Below are 20,808 nucleotides of genomic sequence, written 5' to 3' on the forward strand. Positions count from 1 at the left end.
CCGATTTCACTCGACCCGACTTTTGAGATAGTCGGGTTTCGCGAAACCCGGCTCGACTCTAAAAAGGTCAAGGTCGCTCAACTCTACTTTTACACAATAAAAACTATTTTTATTAAAAAATATATATATTTTTGCATTGATTTATTCTGAGATCTACAACTTTTTTATTTTTCTGCTGATGAAGCTCTATGGCTGCTTGCTTTTTGTGGGACAAGATGACGTTTTCAGCTCTACCATATTTATTTACATTTAGCTTTTTGATTGCATGTTATTTCACTTTTTGTTCGGCGGTATGATGAAAAAGCATAGTTTTTGGCCTCTTTTTTTACTCCAAATATGTGTACTTTTTTTTGCTAGTTTTTTATTTTTTCATAAAAATATTTATTTATGGGTACAATATATATATATTTTTTCATTATTTTGTGATTTTATTGTAAAAAATAAATAAATAAATATATATATATATATATACAGTATATATATATATATATATATATATATATATATATATATATATATATATACACAGTGGGTACAGAAAGTATTCATACCCCTTTACATTTTTTACTCTTTGCTTCATTGCAGCCATTTGGTAAATTTAAAAAAAATCATTTTTTTCTCATTAATGTGTAGGATGCTAGCAGGTGCGTGGGATGCAGTGACACACAGGAGGCAGAGCAAAGGTTAGCAGGTTCTTTATATATAAACAGTAATGGTACAAGCAGGGGGGTAAAGGATGTGAACTTGAGGATAGGGGAAAGTCAAATGCAGAAAAAAATAACAGGTTAAATAATCAGTCTCTGTGCGCTGGAGAAAGGTGGCTGGAAGATCCCACTGTGGCGCCCGCAGAAGGGCGATGCACTGTCTCCTTGCGATGACGAATCCTCCGGGTCCTTCGGCATATGATATCCTGATCTGGGAACTCGGTGGGGTAGAGATGATGGTCGGCGGCACAGTGGAAGAATCGGAAAGTTCAGTAGACAAGGCCGCAGTTGATGCACCCAGTCCAACGGAAACAGCCACCTGCACAGGCCAACCCTTAGCAGGCACCTCAAGGATGGAACTAAGCAGTGCCTCCACGGTGGTGAGCAGAGCCAAGGTATGCACTTTATCCTGGTCACTACCCGCTGCGGATGTCTCTCTGGGCTGGGGGTAGTATGTGTTGACAGTATCGCTAGCCGGGGATACAGGCACAGCTAGCTGGCATGGGTCCGTCGAGAGGGAGTCAAATGTTTCACTACTCACATGCGCGTTCCCCGCCAAGTGTCCCATCTTCCAGCTCAGACAGCTATTTATGTTGGACCCGCCCCCATCAGTCAGGTGACCTGACCTGCTTGGCTCTCCTCCCTTCAAATGTACACTCTGCACTCCATCTTGACTGAAAAAAAACAGAAATGTAGTAATCTTTGCAAATTTATTAAAAAAGAAAAACTGAAATATCACATGGTCATAAGTATTCAGACCCTTTGCTCAGTATTGAGTAGAAGCACCCTTTTGAGTTGGTACAGCCATGAGTCTTTTTGGGAATGATGGAACAAGTTTTTGACACCTTGATTTGGGGATCCTCTGACATCCTCTGATCCACTACTGTTCCGTCAGATTGGATGGTGAACGTTGGTGGACAGCCATTTTCAGGTCTCTCCAGAGATGTTCAATTGGGTTTAGGTCAGGGCTCTGGTTGGGCCAGTCAAGAATGGTCACAGAGTTGTTCTGAAGCCACTCCTTTGTTATTTTAGCTGTGTGCTTAGAGTCATTGTCTTGTTGGAAGGTGAACCTTCGGCCAAGTCTGACGTCCAGAGCACTCTGGAAGAGGTTTTCATCGAGGACATCTCTGTACTTGGCCGAATTCATGTTTCCTTCAATGACAACCAGTTGTCCTGTCCCTGCAGCTGAAAAACACCCCCATAGCATGATGCTGCCACCACGTTTCACTGTTGGCATTGTATTGGTTAGGTGATGAGCAGTGCCTGGTTTTCTCCACACATTCCACTTAGAATTATCACCAAAAAGGTCTATCTTTGTCTCATCAGAGAATCTTATTTCTCATAGTCTGGGAGTCCTTCATGTGTTTTTTTTTAGCAAACTGTATGCGGGCTTTCATATGTCTTGCACTGAGGAGAGGATTCTGTTGGGCCACTCTGCCATAAAGGCCCGACTGGTGGAGGGCTGCAGTGATAGTTGACTTTGTGGAACTTTCTCCAATTTCCCTACTGCATCTCTGGAGCTCAGCCACAGTGATCTTGGGGTTCTTCTTTACCTCTCTCACCAAGGCTCTTCTCCCGCGATTTCTCAGTTTAGCTGGACGGCCAGGTCTAGGAAGACTTCTCCCAAACTTCTTTCATTTAAGGATTATGGAGGCCTGTCTGTTGTAACCTTGGCCAGATGTGTGCCTTGCCACAATTCTGTCTCTGAGCTCCTTGGCCAGTTCCTTTGACCTCATGATCCTCATTTGGTCTGACATGCACTGTGAGCTGTGAGGTCTTATATAGACAGGTGTGCGCCTTTCCAAATCAAGTCCTATCAGTTTAATTAAACACAGCTGGACTCCAATGAAATTGTAGAACCATCTCTATGAGGGTCACAAGGAAATGGACAGCATGTGACTTAAATATGAGTGTCTGAGCAAAGGGTCTGAATACTTATGACCATGTGATATCTCAGGTTTTCTTTTTTATTAGATTTGCAAAAATGTCTACATTTCTGTATTTTTTCAGTCAAGATTGGCTGCAGACTGTACATTAAAGTGAAAAAGATGAACTTTTTTGAATTTGCCAAATGGCTTCAATGAAACAAAGAGTGAAAAATTTAAAGGGGTCTGAATACTTTCCGTACCCACTATCTATCTATCTATCTATCTATCTATCTATCTATCTATCTATCTATCTATCTATCTATCTATCTATCTATCTATCTATCTATTGTAGTGCAGCGGGGTTGGTTCAGTGTGACAGACAGTGACCACAGGAAAAGTTCACAGCAAGCGTCTTTAATGTCCACACTCACACATTGTACAGCACACAGTATCTTCCAGATCGCAGCCAAGAAAGAAAACAGCCCATGGGAGTCTGGTTGCTGATGGCGACTGCACCACTGTATCATGTTGCGGGGTGCCAGGAGTTCGCTCTGCTGGCTCTGTGTTAACTCACACAGACTGAGCTTCTGCAGAGCCATCTGCTCTGCAAGTTGTAAACTACACACTGACACACCCAAACCCTTGCTGCAGGTTTTTTTTTTTAAACTGGAATCTGTGGCCATGGGCCACTTGCAAGACCCGGCCTGGAGGAAACAGACCGCACTGCTACCTTCCTGCAGTCCGTTTCAAAAATGAAAGCCCATAACGGGTTTTCCTGAACCATGCTTTCGCCAAATAGCTTATCCAGGTCCATGCTTACTTTTATTTTGCTTTGTGACTCTCCTGGTGTCTTGCTGTGACCACAAGGCACACCAGCGGGTCTGATAGGACTGCATCCGCATCCTGGGGGATACATATCGACCCTCGCATATGATCACCCTCCCTGCCTCACAATATATATTTCTTTTTTACTTTGTCACACTATGGGACTTTCACTTTTTGCAGTCTGATGGCAGTTATAAAGCAAAGCAATGGAGGAGCAATCACTATGGCAATGACCAAGTTGCAGGGACGCTGATCAGAGACTGATATCGATCGCAGCATTTAGAGGCTTAAACTGCCGGGAGCACTGCAGGGACCACTCCTGGCAGTGAGTGCCAGGCGTTAGCTGTCATGACAGCTGAACACCCAGTGACGATCACATGTGCACAGCTTCTCTACGCACAAAATTGCCTGGAAGTATCCATACATCCAAGGTCGGTAAGTACTTATCAACCTGGAAGTATACAGTCATGGCCAAAAGTATTGACACCCCTGCAATTCTGTCAGATAATACTCCTTTTCTTCCTGAAAATGATTGCAAACACAAATTATTTGGTATTATCATCTTAATTTAATTTGTCTAAAATGAAAAAAAACACAAAAGAGAATGAAGCAATAAGCAAATCATTGATCATTTCACACAAAACTCCAAAAATGGGCCAGGCAAAAGTATTGGCACCCTCAGGCTAATACTTGGTTGCACAATCTTTAGCCAAAATAACTGCGACCAACCGCTTCCAGTAACCATCAATGAGTTTCTTACAATGCTCTGCTGGAATTTTAGACCATTCTTCTTTGGCAAACTGCTCCAGGTCCCTGATATTTGAAGGGTGCCTTCTCCAAACTGCCATTTTTAGATCTCTCCACAGATGTTCTATGGGATTCAGGTCTGAACTCATTGCTGGCCACCTTAGAAGTCTCCAGTGCTTTCTCTCAAACCATTTTCTAGTGCTTTTTGAAGTGTGTTTTGGGTCATTGTCCTGCTGGAAGACCCATGACAAATGAGTATTATCTGACAGAATTGAAGGGGTGTCAATACTTTTGGCCATGATACGTCTAAGGTCATAAAGGGGGTTAATGAGTAACTGTAGTTTCAATATTTATTTCATAAATCAATAGTACTCATGTAAAGAAGCAACTCTGTAATATATCTTATCAGAGAAATCCGCTTCTTTCTTTTCATGGAACTATTTTTCATTCTCAAAATTCTCAATTCACTGGTAAATTGTGTCTTCAATGAATATAAACTTTCTGATTATTGAAATACAAGATGGCAGTTTGTGCTCAGTAGATTCTTTGGTGGGGATGAGGAGAGAGGAGCCAGTAGAGCTCCTCCCTTTCCATACTTCCCTTCTACATAGAACTTTATCAGCACTGTGTAGGAGATATAATTTCATGCCAACCATTTGTATCCTATTTGGCCTGGTATTATAAATCCCTCTTTTCCTGTGCCCAGCATGGACTCAGCAGGAAATCCAATATTCTACAAGCCTCAAGGAGAAAGGTGGCACCTAGCTTAGGGGGTGGAAAGGGGGTCAAGCCTCCAAAGGCTGTGAGTGACAGATCTTACACCTTGATTCAGCTCAGAGCAGGACAAAGGCTTGCTTGCAATATAGAGTCATGCTAAATCTGCCAAAGAACATTCTAAAAACATGATTCCATAAGGAGTGAGGCCCCTTTCACACATCAATTTTTAGCCGTCAGGCACTATCCGGCTAATTTTGAAAAAAAACGGATTCGGTTTTCCGCTGGATCCAACTTTTTGTTCGTTACCTGGGAATAGAGTTTGGAGTTCCTGTTCCCTGGGAGGAGAGAGAGAAAGAGAGAGATCGAGAGAGATTTTCCAGAATGGAAAATGCATGATTTCTTTATATAACCGGAATCGGTAGCCGGATTTCATCATTTCACCTCATGTTTCATCAGTTTTTCGGCGGATCCATCCCTGTGCGTTTTTTCGATGGACAGAAAAATCATTCCTCTGTACGTTTTCTGCAGCCACTGCAAAACTAATTTTGGATGGATCTGTTAAAAAACGGATGAAACGTGAGTCTATCCATCGCAATTAGGAGCTAATACAAGGCTATGAGAAAAAAACGGGTCCGGCGGCAACTTTTGCCGGATACGTTTTTTCTAAATTTGCCGGATTCTGCCTGATGGCAAATCCTGATATGCGAAAGGGGCCTTATGGAGATACTTCATGTCTTAGTGTATATTTCCGAGATCTCCAGAACATGGGGAATGCCTTCCAGGTGCTCAATCCATTGTAACACCCCAGGGATAGGAGATATGTAGACTACATAATAAGAACCCGATAGCCAAGATATGCTTAGTCTCAACGCATAGCAGGGGCCTGATGAAACTAAAACCGCCTCCCTAGGACAGCCTATTAAGGAATTTTGAAATGCTAGAGGCAAGGGGGAGGGGATTTAGATTCAACCCAAAGGACAGGAGGTGACTGACCCAAAGGGGATAAAGGCTAGTGTAAGGCCATGTGGTCTCTCTCTCTTGTTAAGTATGCAGTCCACTTTGAAAGGATCATGTAGAGTAATAATAATAATAATAATAATTTTTATTTATATAGCGCCAACATATTCCGCAGCGCTTTACAAATTATAGAGGGGACTTGTACATACAATAGACATTACAGCATAACAAAAATACAGTTCAAAACAGATACCAAGAGGAGTGAGGGCCCTGCTCGTAAGCTTACAAACTATGAGGAAAAGGGGAGACACGAGAGGTGGATGGTAACAATTGCTATAGTTATTCGGACCAGCCATAGTGTAAGGCTTGGGTGTTCATGTAAAGCTGCATGAACCAGTTAATTATTTTTTATTTTTTTTTTTAATATAGGCCACACAGGGATCGTTAGGTTAATGCATTGAGGCGGTAGGCCAGTCTGAACAAATGAGTTTTTAGGGCACGCTTAAAACTGTGGGGATTGGGGATTAATCGTATTATCCTAGGTAGTGCATTCCAAAGAGTAACCTAGGAGCCAGCAAGCAGCCCATGCCCCCCCGTGGCCAGTGCACACATGGTTGAATGGTTGAACATGACATGATCCACATGCTTATATCTTTTGTCCTACCACTAGCTATATTAGCAAATCTGACCATTGTATATGTGTACATAGTGTATTCTCTAGTGTGACCTTAAGGCGATTAAATATATCATATAACCTTGAACAGCCATTCTATCTCAATACACATGTTCAGTTCTCGGCTTAACTTTCCATGCTACCGGGGCTGGTTTCTGGCCCAATATAATCTTGTTAACGGACTGGGCTTATACTGTATCTAATGAGGAACTGGTGGGATGGCAGCGCTCTGTTTCACTGGTGCTAGTGAAAGGGGCCTCTCAGCCTGTTAGTGTTGTGAGCTGGTGTGGTGCCATGTCAGTGACTGTGTAGGCCACATCCCCTCACTCCCCGTTCCTGGCTGGACCCGTGTGGACAGGGGGCATTTGTGTAAAACTGTGCCAAGCTGACCTAACGTGTCCCAGGGGGTGCGGAACATCACGTTACTGAGAGTAGGGAGACTGCATTATATGATCTGTCTGACGTAAAAGTGACGTCAGGCGAGGTGGCGAGGTGTGAGTTCATCACAAGCACCAACTCTCATCTCCTATCTCAGTAATAGGAAAGTCTCTCTTCAGTGAATATAGATTTTGTGATTTGAGAGTTTTTGAGAATGAAAGATCAGTCCTGGTGGAGAAAGCGGATTTTTCTGATAAGATATATTACAGAGTTTCATATTTTCATGTGTACTATTCATTTATGAAATATAAATTAAAATGACGATTACTCTTTAAACCCCTTGAACATCTGTACCGCAATTTTGACGACCCCTACAGTACCCCCAGTGGTATCTTGATACTGATACAAGCTAGTTCCCTGTGTGTTGCATAAAAGCTGTACCAAATACATATAATTATGTGCTTCTGCAACCGATGCCAGAAGCTGTATACCTGCCAATAATTTCATTGTAAGACTGTGGGAAGGAGGCCAGGAGCACGGCTGCCAAGACATCTAAATAGTTTCCAAGGAGAAGTGTTGCTGAGCTGGTGTATTTAAGCTGAGACCGGGACAAAGTACTTTTGTGCTCTAGAAGATGAGGCTAATTTGGCTCCCACACCCTCGCTCCCCCATCTAAACGGCCATGTCTTCTTTCAGGCTGGTGTCTCCTGGCATTTCATTTTTTCTGCCTTCGTTTTCCATACAAAAGTATGTATTTAAAAAAATTAATTCATCATATGTATTTATTTTTTAATTCCCTTTTCATGAATTTATTGTCAAGTCAGAAAAGGTCTATATTTTTATCTTTAACCTTTTTGGTGACTTATAAGCTCACAAAGTCACATGTTTTACAGAATGGAGCAAAGAATAAACATATATATATATATATATATGTATATATATATATATATATAAGTTCGAAACACATAGGATTTTTTTTCGAAATGTGCTGTTTTTAAACTTCTAAGTTGTTCATATCTTTTTAAAGAATCAATATCAGAGATTTAATTTGACAGGACTTTCTTAATCCTACAAATTCCTAATATCACAGGCCGGGAAGGTCACTAGTACCACCTGCTGGGATCGTTGGAGCAAACAGCTCTCTGCTGCCCCCTATCGTCCGGACAATTACAAGATTGGTCGATGATCAATGGAAAAGGCCGCAGTTTGTTTGCACCACTAGGCTGGTTATCGGAAAACTGACGGTAAGCATATGTTATATACACCACCATCACATGGAATATGTCATGTTACAGAAAGGCAGCTTTGAGTGCTAGCTCCTGTCTCCTCATGACAAATGGTAGAGACAAGAAAGAAAGGGAGGGAGGGGGGATATGAGGGACCTCAAGGGTTTTTGATATTTCTATGACAATCAGTAAAGCTCTTTTTTCACTTTGAAAATTTTGAGATTGAGTGCTGGACAAGATTATCGTTTTCTCACACACCTACTATTTTTGGAGCGCCGCTTTCATTTTTTTTCTACTATTCAAGTTAGGCTTATGCCAGGGAAGCCTTGTACTCTCATTTCCTCTCTTTTATTGACACATAACTGGTGCTGTTTTTTTTTTCTTCTGGCGTAAGAAAAATATATATCTGTCATAAAGTCTCAAGTCTCTCTTGGAGACACATAGGCATGTGAACAACCCCATAGACTATAATAAGTACATGTTGTATCCATGCACGTAAGTGCAACACATTCATCTGAATGAGGCCTTAAATGGTTGCTAATAATTTGTCTGTGGAAGATAACAGGAGTTTGAAGTGATCTACCCCTGTGGTCCAGATGCCACCCCTCTGCTGTTCAGAATCCTTCTACTCCTCTCACTTCCTAAATCTCAACGAGGACAAAATAGAACTCATCATCTTTGCTCCATCTCTCCTACCCTCCTTACTCAATCTATCTATCACAATTAACGCCACCACCGTTTCTTCAGTACCTGAAGTCCGCTGCCTTGGAGTTACTCTCAACTCTGCCCTGTCCTTCAAACCACACATCCAAGCTCTAACCACCTCCTGCTGCATCAAACTCAAAAATGTGTCCAGAATATATCCTTTCCTCAACCCTGTGCTAACGTTCTCGCATCTCTACAATCCGTCTGTCCATAACTCTGCTGGCTGACTAATCCACCTCTCCTTGCTACTCCTCTGCTTTTCCCCTCTATAAATTCCTTCATTGGCTCCCAGTTCCCCAACGTATCCAGATCCAACTACTCACGCTGACCTACAAAACTGTCCAAGAGCTGTCTCCTCCACATACTTGTATCTCTGAATTAATCTCTCGATATCTTCCCACATGTAATCTCTGTTCCTCCTAAAACCTCTTCCTCTCCTCCGCCCTTATACATTCCTCACTCAATTGCCTCCAAGACTGTTTCCGAGTATCCTCAAGCTTCTGGAATTCTGAGTCTCAACCCATCCAACTGCCCACAACAATTAGAACCTTCAAGTAGAACTTGAAAACACATCTCTTCAAGAAAGCTTACCGCCTACAATAAGCCCAATGCCACCTCACCACCAGCGGGGCTACAACAACCCCCTGATCTACTGTCTCTCCATTATCCTGTAGAACGTAAGCCCACAAGGACAGGGCCCTCTCCTTCCTGTACATGGTCTACCATTGTTAGTGTGTTCATCATGTTTTATATCTTTATTTTGTAAGTGAACCCTTCTCATGTACAGCACCATGGAATCCAAGGTGATCTAAACATAAAAAATAATGATAATAAAGTAAATGAAATGAAACTGTCCAATTAGTTCAGACCAGGAGTACAGTGATGAAGAATATGTTCACCCAGTGCAGTCAGATCACCACAAAAGCAGTGATTCGTGTGACGCTATGGCCAAACTAGGGCTGAGCAATATAGCCTAGGACCTCATTCACACATCCGTCAGTGACGTACTTGTTTCATCCGTGTTTTTCATGCACAGAACGCCTACTTATGATAGTAAATCAAACTGTACCACTATGCTGCATTCTCGAAAGAAGCCAAGTAGCCAGACGTGAACACTGCCAATAAATCATGCAAAATACTGTATATCCTTTATTTAAACATAGTAAAGGGAAGCATACAACAATAAAAACAGAAGCCTCCAGTGCGAGGAACGTTATGAGGTTAAGACCCAGCCTACACGGATTATGTAAACACAGTGCAGATATGCAGGTACCATAGTAGGTAATACTACACCAATAGACCCAGTTCAACTATGCAACAGCCTTATCTGGACACAGTTATATAATCTTAATGCATGTGCAGGCAAAGAGGAAGACATTACATCTAACTCAAAAATACTGTGCTGTTCCTTTAAAGTGCCAGTGCATAGAGAAAAATCTAATATTACACAATGAAAAATAGTATGGGCTGAATTGTGCACAAAACTACTGCTAGCTGTGTGTTAGATGTGAAGAGCATAAATGGTCAGGACCCAGGAATGGAGGTAGGTGCAAGCATGCTTAAAGCCCTGCAATGCAACTTACATTATACAGTGTGGTGGCTAGGTCTGTCCCACGTCCCTCTGCCCCGACGCGCGTTTGTCACTGGAGGCTTCTGTTTTTATTGTTGTATGTTTACCTTGGACTTTTGCATACAAGAAAAACCACTCACGCCGGACTGAAGTCTCAAAATCTCGATTCTTTTTTCAAACTTTTTTCACTTTCACACTTAGATGATTCGCAGTTTTCTTTCTTACCTTAGTATCCCATAAGTTCTGTCCCTCCGTGTCTCCTCTCACCACTTTTTCCGTTTATGAGGATATGTGATGTCACAGCAGCACAGAAATACGCACACATGCATTCACAATATCACACTTTTCTAAATACAGTTTTGCTAATAAGTTGTACAATTTGCTACCTTTGCACAAAAGAAAATTTTTTTTTTATTTTTTTTTTAATCGGTTTTTATAGTACGGACATAAAAATATGTTTATTTTGTGGTAAACCAGATAAACATTGCATCCTAATAATGTATCCCTATGAACAAATAAACTAGAAAGGGCAGGTGCAGACAACTCGGGACGATTATGAAAATCACACTCTGATCAAACTCTGATCAGAGTGACAGCACAGTGTGATTAGATTTTATCAGATGAGGAGAAGATGGAGAAAAAATGTGATTCTGTCCTGCTGATCTGGTGTTTATATCATATGTAAGTCTGTCCTGCTGAGCTAGTGTTTCTATCATATGTGGTACTGTGCTGCTGTGCTAGTGTATCTATTATGTGTGATTCTGCCCTACTGAGATGGTGTTTCTGTTATGAGTGATTCTTCCCAGCTGAGCTGGTGTTTTTATCATGTCTGATTCTGCCCTTGTGAGCTAGTGTATCCATATGTGTGATTCAGTCCTGCTGATCTACTGTATCTATATGTGTGATTTAGCCCTGCTGAGCTAATATTTATATCACGTGGGACTCAGCCCTGCTGAGCTAGTATTTCTATATGTGATTCAGCTTTGCTGAGCTAGTGTATCTATAATGTGTGATTAAGCCCTGCTGAGCTGGTGTTTCTGTCGTGTGTGATTAAGTCCTGCTGAGGTAGTGTATCTATAATGTGTGATTAAGCCCTACTGAGTTAGTGTATCTATATGTGTAATTCAGCCCTGATGAGCTGGTGTTTCTATATGAATGATTAAGCCCTGCTGAGCTGGTGTTTCTCTGATGTGTGATTCAGTCCTGCTGAGCTAGTGTATCTATAATGTGTGATTAAGCCCTGCTGAGTTGGTGTATCTGTGTGTGTAATTCAGCCCTGCTGAGCTGGTGTTTCTCTGATGTGTGATTCAGCCCTGCTGAGCTAGTGTATCTATAATGTGTGATTAAGCCCTGCTGAGTTGGTGTATCTATGTGTGTAATTCAGCCCTGCTGAGCTGGTGTTTCTCTGATGTGTGATTCAGTCCTGCTGAGCTAGTGTTTCTACCATGTGTGATTCAGCCCTGCTGAGCTGGTGTATCTATATGAGTGATAAAGCCCTGCTGAGCTAGTGTATCTATATGAGTGATAAAGCCCTGCCAAGGTAGTGTATCTATATGAGTGATAAAGCCCTGCTGAGCTAGTGTATATATGTGTGATTCAGCCCTGCTGAGCTAGTGTATCTATATGAGTGATAAAGCTCTGCTGAGCTGGTGTATCTATATGGCTGATTCAGCCCTGCTGAGCTGGTGTATCTATATGACTGATTCAGTCCTGCTGAGCTAGTGTATCTATATGAGTGATAAAGCCCTGCTAAGCTAGTGTATCTATATGAGTGATAAAGCCCTGCTGAGCTAGTGTATATATATATGTGTGTTTCAGCCCTGCTGAGCTAGTGTATCTATATGACTGATTCAGTCCTGCTGAGCTAGTGTATCTATATGAGTGATAAAGCCCTGCTGAGCTAGTGTATCTATATGCGTGATAAAGCCCTGCTGAGCTAGTGTATCTATATGACTGATTCAGTCCTGCTGAGCTAGTGTATCTATATGACTGATTCAGTCCTGCTGTGCTAGTGTATCTATATGAGTGATAAAGCCCTGCTGAGCTAGTGTATCTATATGAGTGATAAAGCCCTGCTGAGCTAGTGTATCTATATGTGTGATTCAGCCCTGCTGAGCTAGTGTATCTATATGAGTGATTCAGCCCTGCTGAGCTAGTGTATCTATATGCGTGATAAAGCCCTGCTGAGCTAGTGTATCTATATGACTGATTCAGTCCTGCTGAACTAGTGTATCTATATGACTGATTCAGTCCTGCTGTGCTAGTGTATCTATATGAGTGATAAAGCCCTGCTGAGCTAGTGTATCTATATGAGTGATAAAGCCCTGCTGAGCTAGTGTATCTATATGTGTGATTCAGCCCTGCTGAGCTAGTGTATCTATATGAGTGATTTAACCCTGCTGAGCTGGTGTCCTATTTTTGAACTGTATATAATCTTATGGTTGTTTCCCTCTAGCTTTTTTCATCTGTTTCTAACACATTTAGTTAAATATCAAAACAGAAGGGAAAAGAAAGAGATCCCAACACAAGCCAAGCAGAAGCCCACATATCGCTTTTTCATAACTAATATTTTGGATGGATCTTTTACAAAAATGGAAACTTTGGGTCCCGTTTGCACCCACTATTGTTCCTATTTGAACACCTCTACTTTCCTCGGCGCGGCGCAATTACATAGACTTTAATTTATTGAAAAAATGTGTCTGATCTGTCTGATATCTTTTTGGAAGGAATCAGTTTAGGAAAGGATGTGAGGCATCTAACCCATTAATAGCAATATTTCCCTGCTCAGTCCTCGGATTTAATCTCTCTCCAGGTCCTGGTAGAACACGTGACCCTGGAGCATTGCCCCACTGCAGACCCCATAATACTATGCATTGTACAGACCATTATTATACTATTATATCATCATGATGCATTTTTCTGCCTGATTTTGAACTACTTTGTCCAGTACATGCCTAGAGATGTGGGTGCAGAAAAATTAGAGGGTTCAAGAACATTGCCCCTATTTATGGTAAGGGCATTAAATTCACTATGAAACCATAGAAATGAGATTATAAAAGAGTCAACGTATAAACAAATGACTTCTAACCTGACAGTTATCTCTCATAGTCCATGATGTATCACCTTACCTGGTGAGATGTCTCCGCCGGGACCTCAGGACCTCTCATGAGTTCTGAGCATATACTACAGTCCATAGGGACTTTATATAAGAGGACTGGAGGTCAGTGTCCCGCCCATTACTGGGGTCTGGTGGTGGAGATGTCAGAAGCTCCTACCTCCATGCAGGGGCAGGACTCGTGCCAACCATTCCTAATAAAAAGTAATCATTGAGTCTTATATGTGAAATAGCCCGAGGCAGATGTGAGAGTCGGAATGTACTGTATTGTGCAGAGAAGCACGAGCCTGCACCTGGGCAGCATAGTATATGATCTGCCCATCACAGTACATCGGAGTAGAATAGTGAAAGAATATGCAAAGTATATAATAGTACAATATGGAACAATATCATACTACTGTGTATAGTTTGTGATTTTCCAAATCCTGATCAAAGTCTCCCCAAAAACACAACAGTAATGTACCTGTCACTTTTACAATATAGAATGTTAGTTGATTTTAATCAATAGACATATTATAAACAGGTGCGAGGATGCAGGGGCACAGAAAATGCCAACTCGATGGTACAGTGATAGAAGTTGTTATTTATTAACTACTAGATGGTGGCCGGCCGGGCGCGACCAATTAGCGAAGCGTGGTTCAAATTCCGCACCAATACGCGGCCGGACTGCACCTGTCGCTGATTGGTCACGCCCGTCCGTGACCAATCAGTGAAGCCAGGGCCTGCTCCAGGTTTTTGAGGGCCCCAGGCGAAAGAGACTCAGTGGGCCCACCTCTTTAACACATACCACGATTCATGATGCACAGATACAGCAGAGAAATATAGCACAGCCAAGTAGCATATAACACAGCCCACGTAGTATATAACACAGCCCACATAGTATATAGCACAGCCCACGTAGTATATTGCCCTGCAACGTAGTATATAGCACAGCCCCATAGTATATAGCACAGCCCACGCAGTGTAAAACACAGCCCACGTAGTATATTGCCCAGCCACGTAGTATATAGCACAGCCCTCTTATTATATAGCACACACATGTAGTATATTGCCCAGCCACGTAATACATTGCACAGCCACATAATATATTGCACAGAGACGTAGTATATAACACAGCCCACGCAGTATAAAACACAGCCCACACAGTATATAACACAGCCCACGTAGTATATTGCCCAGCCACGTAATATATTGCACAGCCACGTAATATATTTCACGGCCACATAGTATATATCACAGCCTCATAGTATATAGCACAGAGACATAGTATATAACACAGCCCACGCAGTATATAACACAGCCCATGCAGTATATAACACAGCGCACATAGTATATTGCCCAGCCACGTAATATATTGCACAGCCGCGTAATATACTGTATTGCACAGCCACATAGTATATAGCACAGCCACGTAGTATATAACACAGCCCATGCAGTATATAACACAGGCCATGTAGGATAGAGCACAGCGATGTAGTATATTGCCCAGCCACGTAATCTATACCACAGCCACGTAGCACATAGCACAGAGACGTAGTATATAACAGAGCCCATGCAGTATCTAACACAGCCCACGTAGTATATAGCAATGTGGGCACCATATTCCTGTTAAAAAAAAGAATTAAAATAAAAAATAGTTATATACTCACCTTCTGTCGGCCCTGGATCCAGCCCAGGTGTTTACCGATGCTCCTCGCGACGCTCCGGTCCCAAGAATGCACTGCGGTCTCGCGAGATGATGACGTAGTTGTCTTGCGAGACCGCTACGTCATCATGTCACGAGACTGCAATGCATGGACCAGAGCATCGCGAGGAGCAGCAGGAAAGGCGACGAAAGGTGAGATTATAATGATTTTTTATTTTTTTTAATTACTTTTAACATTAGATCTTTTTACTATTGATGCTGCGTAGGCAGCATCAATAGTAAAAAGTTGGTCACACAGGGTTAATAGCAGCGTTAACGGAGTGCGTTACACCGCGGCATAACGCAGTGTAATGCAGCCATTTACCCTGTGTGAGCGCTGACTGGAGGGGGCACTGACAGAGAGTAGGAAGGGGCGAGTTTGCGTTCGGACTGTGCCCGTCGCTGATTGGTCGCGGCCGCCAGTCAGCATTGCGGGATTTCCGTGACAGACAGACAGACAGACAGAAATACAGACAGATAAACAGACGGAAGTACCCCTTAGGTGATAATATATATAGATGCACAGTTGAACATGTAATTTCTTATAGATGCTAAATAGCAAGTTACTGACAATAAATTTCAGCAGAGTTCTTAGGGGTAACGTTTTTGACATGCCAAGGTGAGGAGCCTTTTAAACCTTGCAAATTGTCTCTTGACAGAGCAGGAGCACTAGAACTCTAGTGACACTTATTGGAAGTAGCAATCCTAAAAGTCAATATCGACCCTCTAACGAGCCTTATTACGCAACTTAGTTTTGGCTTTTATCCTAAGTCAGGTGGCAAGGGTCGATATTAACTTTTAGGATTGCTACTTCCAATAGGTGGTGCTAGAGTTCTAGTCCTCTTCCTCTCTAAAGAGACAACTTGCACAGTTCTAGTAATCTATCTGTGGTCTAACAGTTATATTCTGTTCCCGCAGTCCTGGGCACTGCCCTATACAATAATACACCCTTAGAAATGTGACACCAATAGGCTAATCGTTGGCGAAAGAATCCCTAATTTTCCCTTAGACCACGTTCACACGTTCAGTATTTGGTCAGTATTTCACATCAGTATTAATAAGCCAAAACCAGGAGTGGAACAATCAGAGGAAAAGTATAATAGAAACATGTCACCACTTCTGCATTTTTCACCCACTCCTGGTTTCAGCTTACAAATACTGATGAAAAATACTGACCAAATACTGAGGGTGTTGTGGTTGTTCAACTCACTTGGGGGTATACAGAGGTAGAAAATAGGAACACCATCTCTTTAAATCTTCAGTTGGTTTATTATTATGCAGCATAAACCAACAAGAAGGGAAAATAAACACAGCCTTCCTGGCTAAAATAGAAAACAACAAAAAAGCAAAACACTGCAACACAGTCCATACGTATGCGGGTGTCTCCCTGCTCTGGAGCAACACAGGTTCAGACTCTTGAGAATCAGGACACCAAACCACTGGAGAACCTCCCTCCAGTCTAGCTGAACAATGACTGCCTCTAGAACCCAGTTATTTAAACCCCAAGACCATGGGACTCTTTCCATCATGTGGCTGACCACATGATGATGACATCACACAGGTCCTGGCAGCTCTGCAGGTGGAGATAAAGTGGACCTCCTCCCTCCAGTTCTATGAATGTCCACATGAAACTAGCCCATTATGCAACTTTAACTTAACCCTCACAACACGTAGTGTGCTGGAGGAACATACTCTGGTTTCATATCACTGATGCCATTAAGCTCAGTGACACATATCTCCCCTCTATTACATTACTAGAGACTTTGTCACATATTTTCCCCCTCTGCCCAAACCCGAGGGTTTTGGCACCTTCACTCGCTAAGCAGGGGAGTCCGGACAGGGCAACTTTCCAGGCCTATGATTGACGTGAAAAGTGAAATCTTGGAGGCCTAAGAACCATCTAGTTACCCGAGAATTTTTCCTTTCTTTTCCCTCAACCACCTCAGAGGGGCATGGTCAGATACCAGCTTAAACCTACAGCCTAGCAGGTAATATCTCAGGGTATCTATGGCCCATTTTTATAGCTAAGCACTCCTTCTCGATTATGGCATAGTTCCTCTCACATGGAGAGAGCTTCCGGCTCAGATACAGGATGTGATGTTCCTCCTCATTCACTTCCTGAGACAGCACAGCTCCCAAGCCAACTTCTGCCGCATCTGTCTGGACCACAAACTCCTAGCTGAAGTCTGGTGCGACCAGAACCGGATGTTTACACAGAGTCTGCTTCAGCTCCTGGACAGCCGTCTCAGCAGACCATTTAGTCAATGACAATCCTGTGCCTTGAAGAAGGTCGTCAACGGCGAGGCAATCATGTCGAACCTTGGGATAAACCGCCAGTAGTAACCCACAATTCCAAGAAACGCCCTCACTTGCTTCTTGGAAAGCAGTTATGGCCATTTCTGGATTGCCTCAATCTTGTTCATCTGGGGCTTGATTCGCCCCTCCTGGCGACATAGCCTAGGTATTTGGCCACTTCCTTCCTTATGGCACATATTTGGGGTTTATGGTGAACCCAGCATTCATCAATGCATCCAAGACTGCCTGTACCTTTGGTAGATGACTACCCCAGTCTCAGGGCTGAAGACCAGAATGTCATCTAGGTAGATATGTCCAAGAAATTAAAAATTGTAGCCAGCTCACCCAGTCTGTCGTCTTAAGGAGATCCGCTCACTGCCTGGAAGCGCCACGGAGTTGAAATGGGAGAGGCACACCCATGATGCTATAGCCACAGGAAGCAAGAAATAATTCCAGCGGATTGGTCCTTCTTGGCACTTAAAATCCATGTTATTATTTCATCTTTATAATAATCCATTTTGCAGAAATGCTTGATGTACACAGGGGGATCAAAGATCCTCTAATGGTGAGGATATAAAGAGATAGATAAAAGGTTGTAGTAAATGAATAATTCCTATTTACATAAAGGCAATAATTAGCAATATGTAAAGGTTTCCACATGAAAAATGCATCTTTTAAGGTTAATTTGATGTAAATGCAGTTTTTTTTCGGAATAAGATATTAACATACTGTAGATGCAATAATAGTAAGTGGAAACAAATCTATATATATAATTGTCTAAGGGTCACTTCCGTCTGTCTGTCCTTCTATCTGTCACGGATATTCATTGGTTGCGGCCTCTGTCTGTCATGGAATCCAAGTTGCTGATTGGTTTCGCCAGCTGCCTGTCATGGCTGCCGCGACCAATCAGCGACGGCCACAGTCTGCTTAGTCCATCCCTACTCCCCTGCAGTCAGTGCCCGCTCCATACTCCCCGCAGTCACCGCTCACTAAGGGTTAATGCCAGCGGTAACGGACCGTGTTATGCCGTGGATAACTCACTCCGTTACCGCCGCTATTAACCCTGTGTGACCAAGTTTTTACTATTGATGCTGCCTATGCAGTGCCAATAGTAAAAACATCTAATGTTAAAAATAATTTAAAAAAAATAAAAAATCATTATATACTCACCTTCCGCCGCCTTTCCCGCTCCTGGCTACGCTCCGGTGACCGCTCCATGCAAGCGGCAGGTTCTGGTGGTATGGGAGAAGGACCTGCCATGACGTCACGGTCATGTGACTGTGACGTCATCACAGGCCCTGCGCGCCTGCGCGAGAAGGACCTGCCATGATGTCACGGTCATGTGACCTCGATGTCATCACAGGCCCTGCGCGAGAACGACCTGCCATGACGTCACGGTCATATGATCAAACTACAACTGGTCCTCGGAAGGTGAGTATATGTTTATTTTTTTAACCTGTGACATACGTGGATGGGCAATATACTACGTAGTTGGGCAATATACTTCGTGGCTCTGTGCTGTATACTACGTGACTGGGCAATATACTACGTAACTGGGAAATATACTACGTGACTGGGCAATATACTACGTGGCTGGGCAATATACTACGTGGCTGGGCAATATACTACGTGGCTGGGCAGTATACAACATGGCTCTGTGCTGTATACTACGTCACTGGGCAATATACTACGTTGCTGGGCAATATACTACGTGGCTGGGCAATATACTACGTGGCTGGGCAGTATACTACGTGGCTGGGCAGTATACTACGTGGCTGGGCAATATACTACGTCGCTATGCAATATACTACATGGCACTGTGCTGTATACTACGTGACTGGGCAATATACTATGTGACTGGGCAATATACTATGTGGCTGGGCAATATACTACGTGGCTGGGCAATATACTACTTGGCTTGGCAATATACTACGTGACTGGGCAATATACTACGTGGCTGGGCAATATACTACGTGGCTGGGCAATATACTACGTGACTGGGCAATATACTACATGAGTGGGCAATATACTACGTGACTGGGCAATATACTACGTGACTGGGCAATATACTACGTGGCTGGGCAATATACTACATGGCTGGGCAATATACTATGTGGCTGGGCAGTATGCTACGTGGCTCGGCAGTATACTACGTCGCTGTGCAATATACTACGTGACTGGGCAATATACTACGTGACTGGGCAATATACTACGTGGCTGGGCAATATACTATGTGGCTGGCCAATATACTACGTGGCTGGGCAATATACTACGTGACTGGGCAATATACTACATTACTGGGCAATATACTACGTGGCTGGGCAATATACTACGTGGCTGGCCAATATACTACGTGACTGGGCAATGTACTTCGTGGCTGGGCAATATACTACGTGACTGGGCAATATACTACGTGGCTGGGCAATATACTACGTGACTGGGCAATATACTACGTGGCTGGGCAATATACTATGTGACTGGGCAATATTCTACGTGACTGGGCAATATACTACGTGGCTGGGCAATATTCTATGTGACTGGGCAATATACTACGTGGACATGCATATTCTAGAATACCCGATGCGTTAGAATCGGGCCACTATCTAGTATGTTATAATTGCATTGGGATAATTGATTTCAACTTTTGTCTAAATAATATAAATTTTTATTAAACAGAGGCAAAAAAAAAAACTGTAAAAATGATAGTCAAATCCTCATTCTGTTTATGAATAATTAGATTAATACTGAGTCTGTGATAATTAACAGAGTTAACAGATTTTGATACATATGATGTTATAGGTGAAAAATAAAGATCATCATGCAGCAATATGCATACTAATTTCCAGCACACTCCGCATATAACAAAGTTTTATCCCTGCAAGATAAGGGTATACACCCTAATTAAATTATGCATATTACCAGATTCCCAATTGGACTGAGTTCCTAAGGGCAGGGTACATTACTATCTTGGACACTGCTCACATATGAGACATAGAAGAAGAACTAAGAAGGTCGAAACGCATTGTCCGCACGCATAAAGCAGCAGTGTGCCTTTTCTTTGATCCCCCTGTGTACATCAAGGATTTCTGCAAAATGGATTATTTTAAAGATGAAATAATAAAATGGATTTTAACTGCCAAGTAGGACAGATCTGCTGGAATTATTTGTTGTTTCCTGTGGTCATCTAGGTAGGCTGCGGTATACTTCTTATGTGGAGCCAGGACCTGATCCATTGCCCTCTGGAAGGTTGCTGAGGCTCCCTGCAGTCTGAAGGGCATTCTGGTGTACTGGAAACACCCCTCAGGTGTCGAGAAGACCGTCTTCTTCTTGGCACTCTGGGACAT

At 42.7% G+C, this 20,808-nt stretch overlaps 1 protein-coding gene across 2 annotated transcripts in view; it reads right to left on the reverse strand.

Moving 5' to 3' along the window:
- The window catches only part of LOC138662023 (urea transporter 2-like), a 296,371-nt gene that overhangs the window by 110,859 nt on the left and 164,704 nt on the right, over positions 1–20,808 (reverse strand). The window contains exon 1 of one of the 2 annotated variants that reach the window (XM_069747118.1): positions 13,499–13,564. The exons of the other annotated variant lie outside the window; for it this stretch is intronic. Within the exon in view, the coding sequence (XP_069603219.1) occupies positions 13,499–13,564 (66 nt within the window). Of the gene's footprint in view, positions 1–13,498; positions 13,565–20,808 lie in introns of those variants that run through there. 2 annotated transcript variants of the gene reach the window in all.

Source organism: Ranitomeya imitator, chromosome 1 (assembly GCF_032444005.1).
Source record: "Ranitomeya imitator isolate aRanImi1 chromosome 1, aRanImi1.pri, whole genome shotgun sequence".
Classification (NCBI taxonomy): domain Eukaryota; kingdom Metazoa; phylum Chordata; class Amphibia; order Anura; family Dendrobatidae; genus Ranitomeya; species Ranitomeya imitator.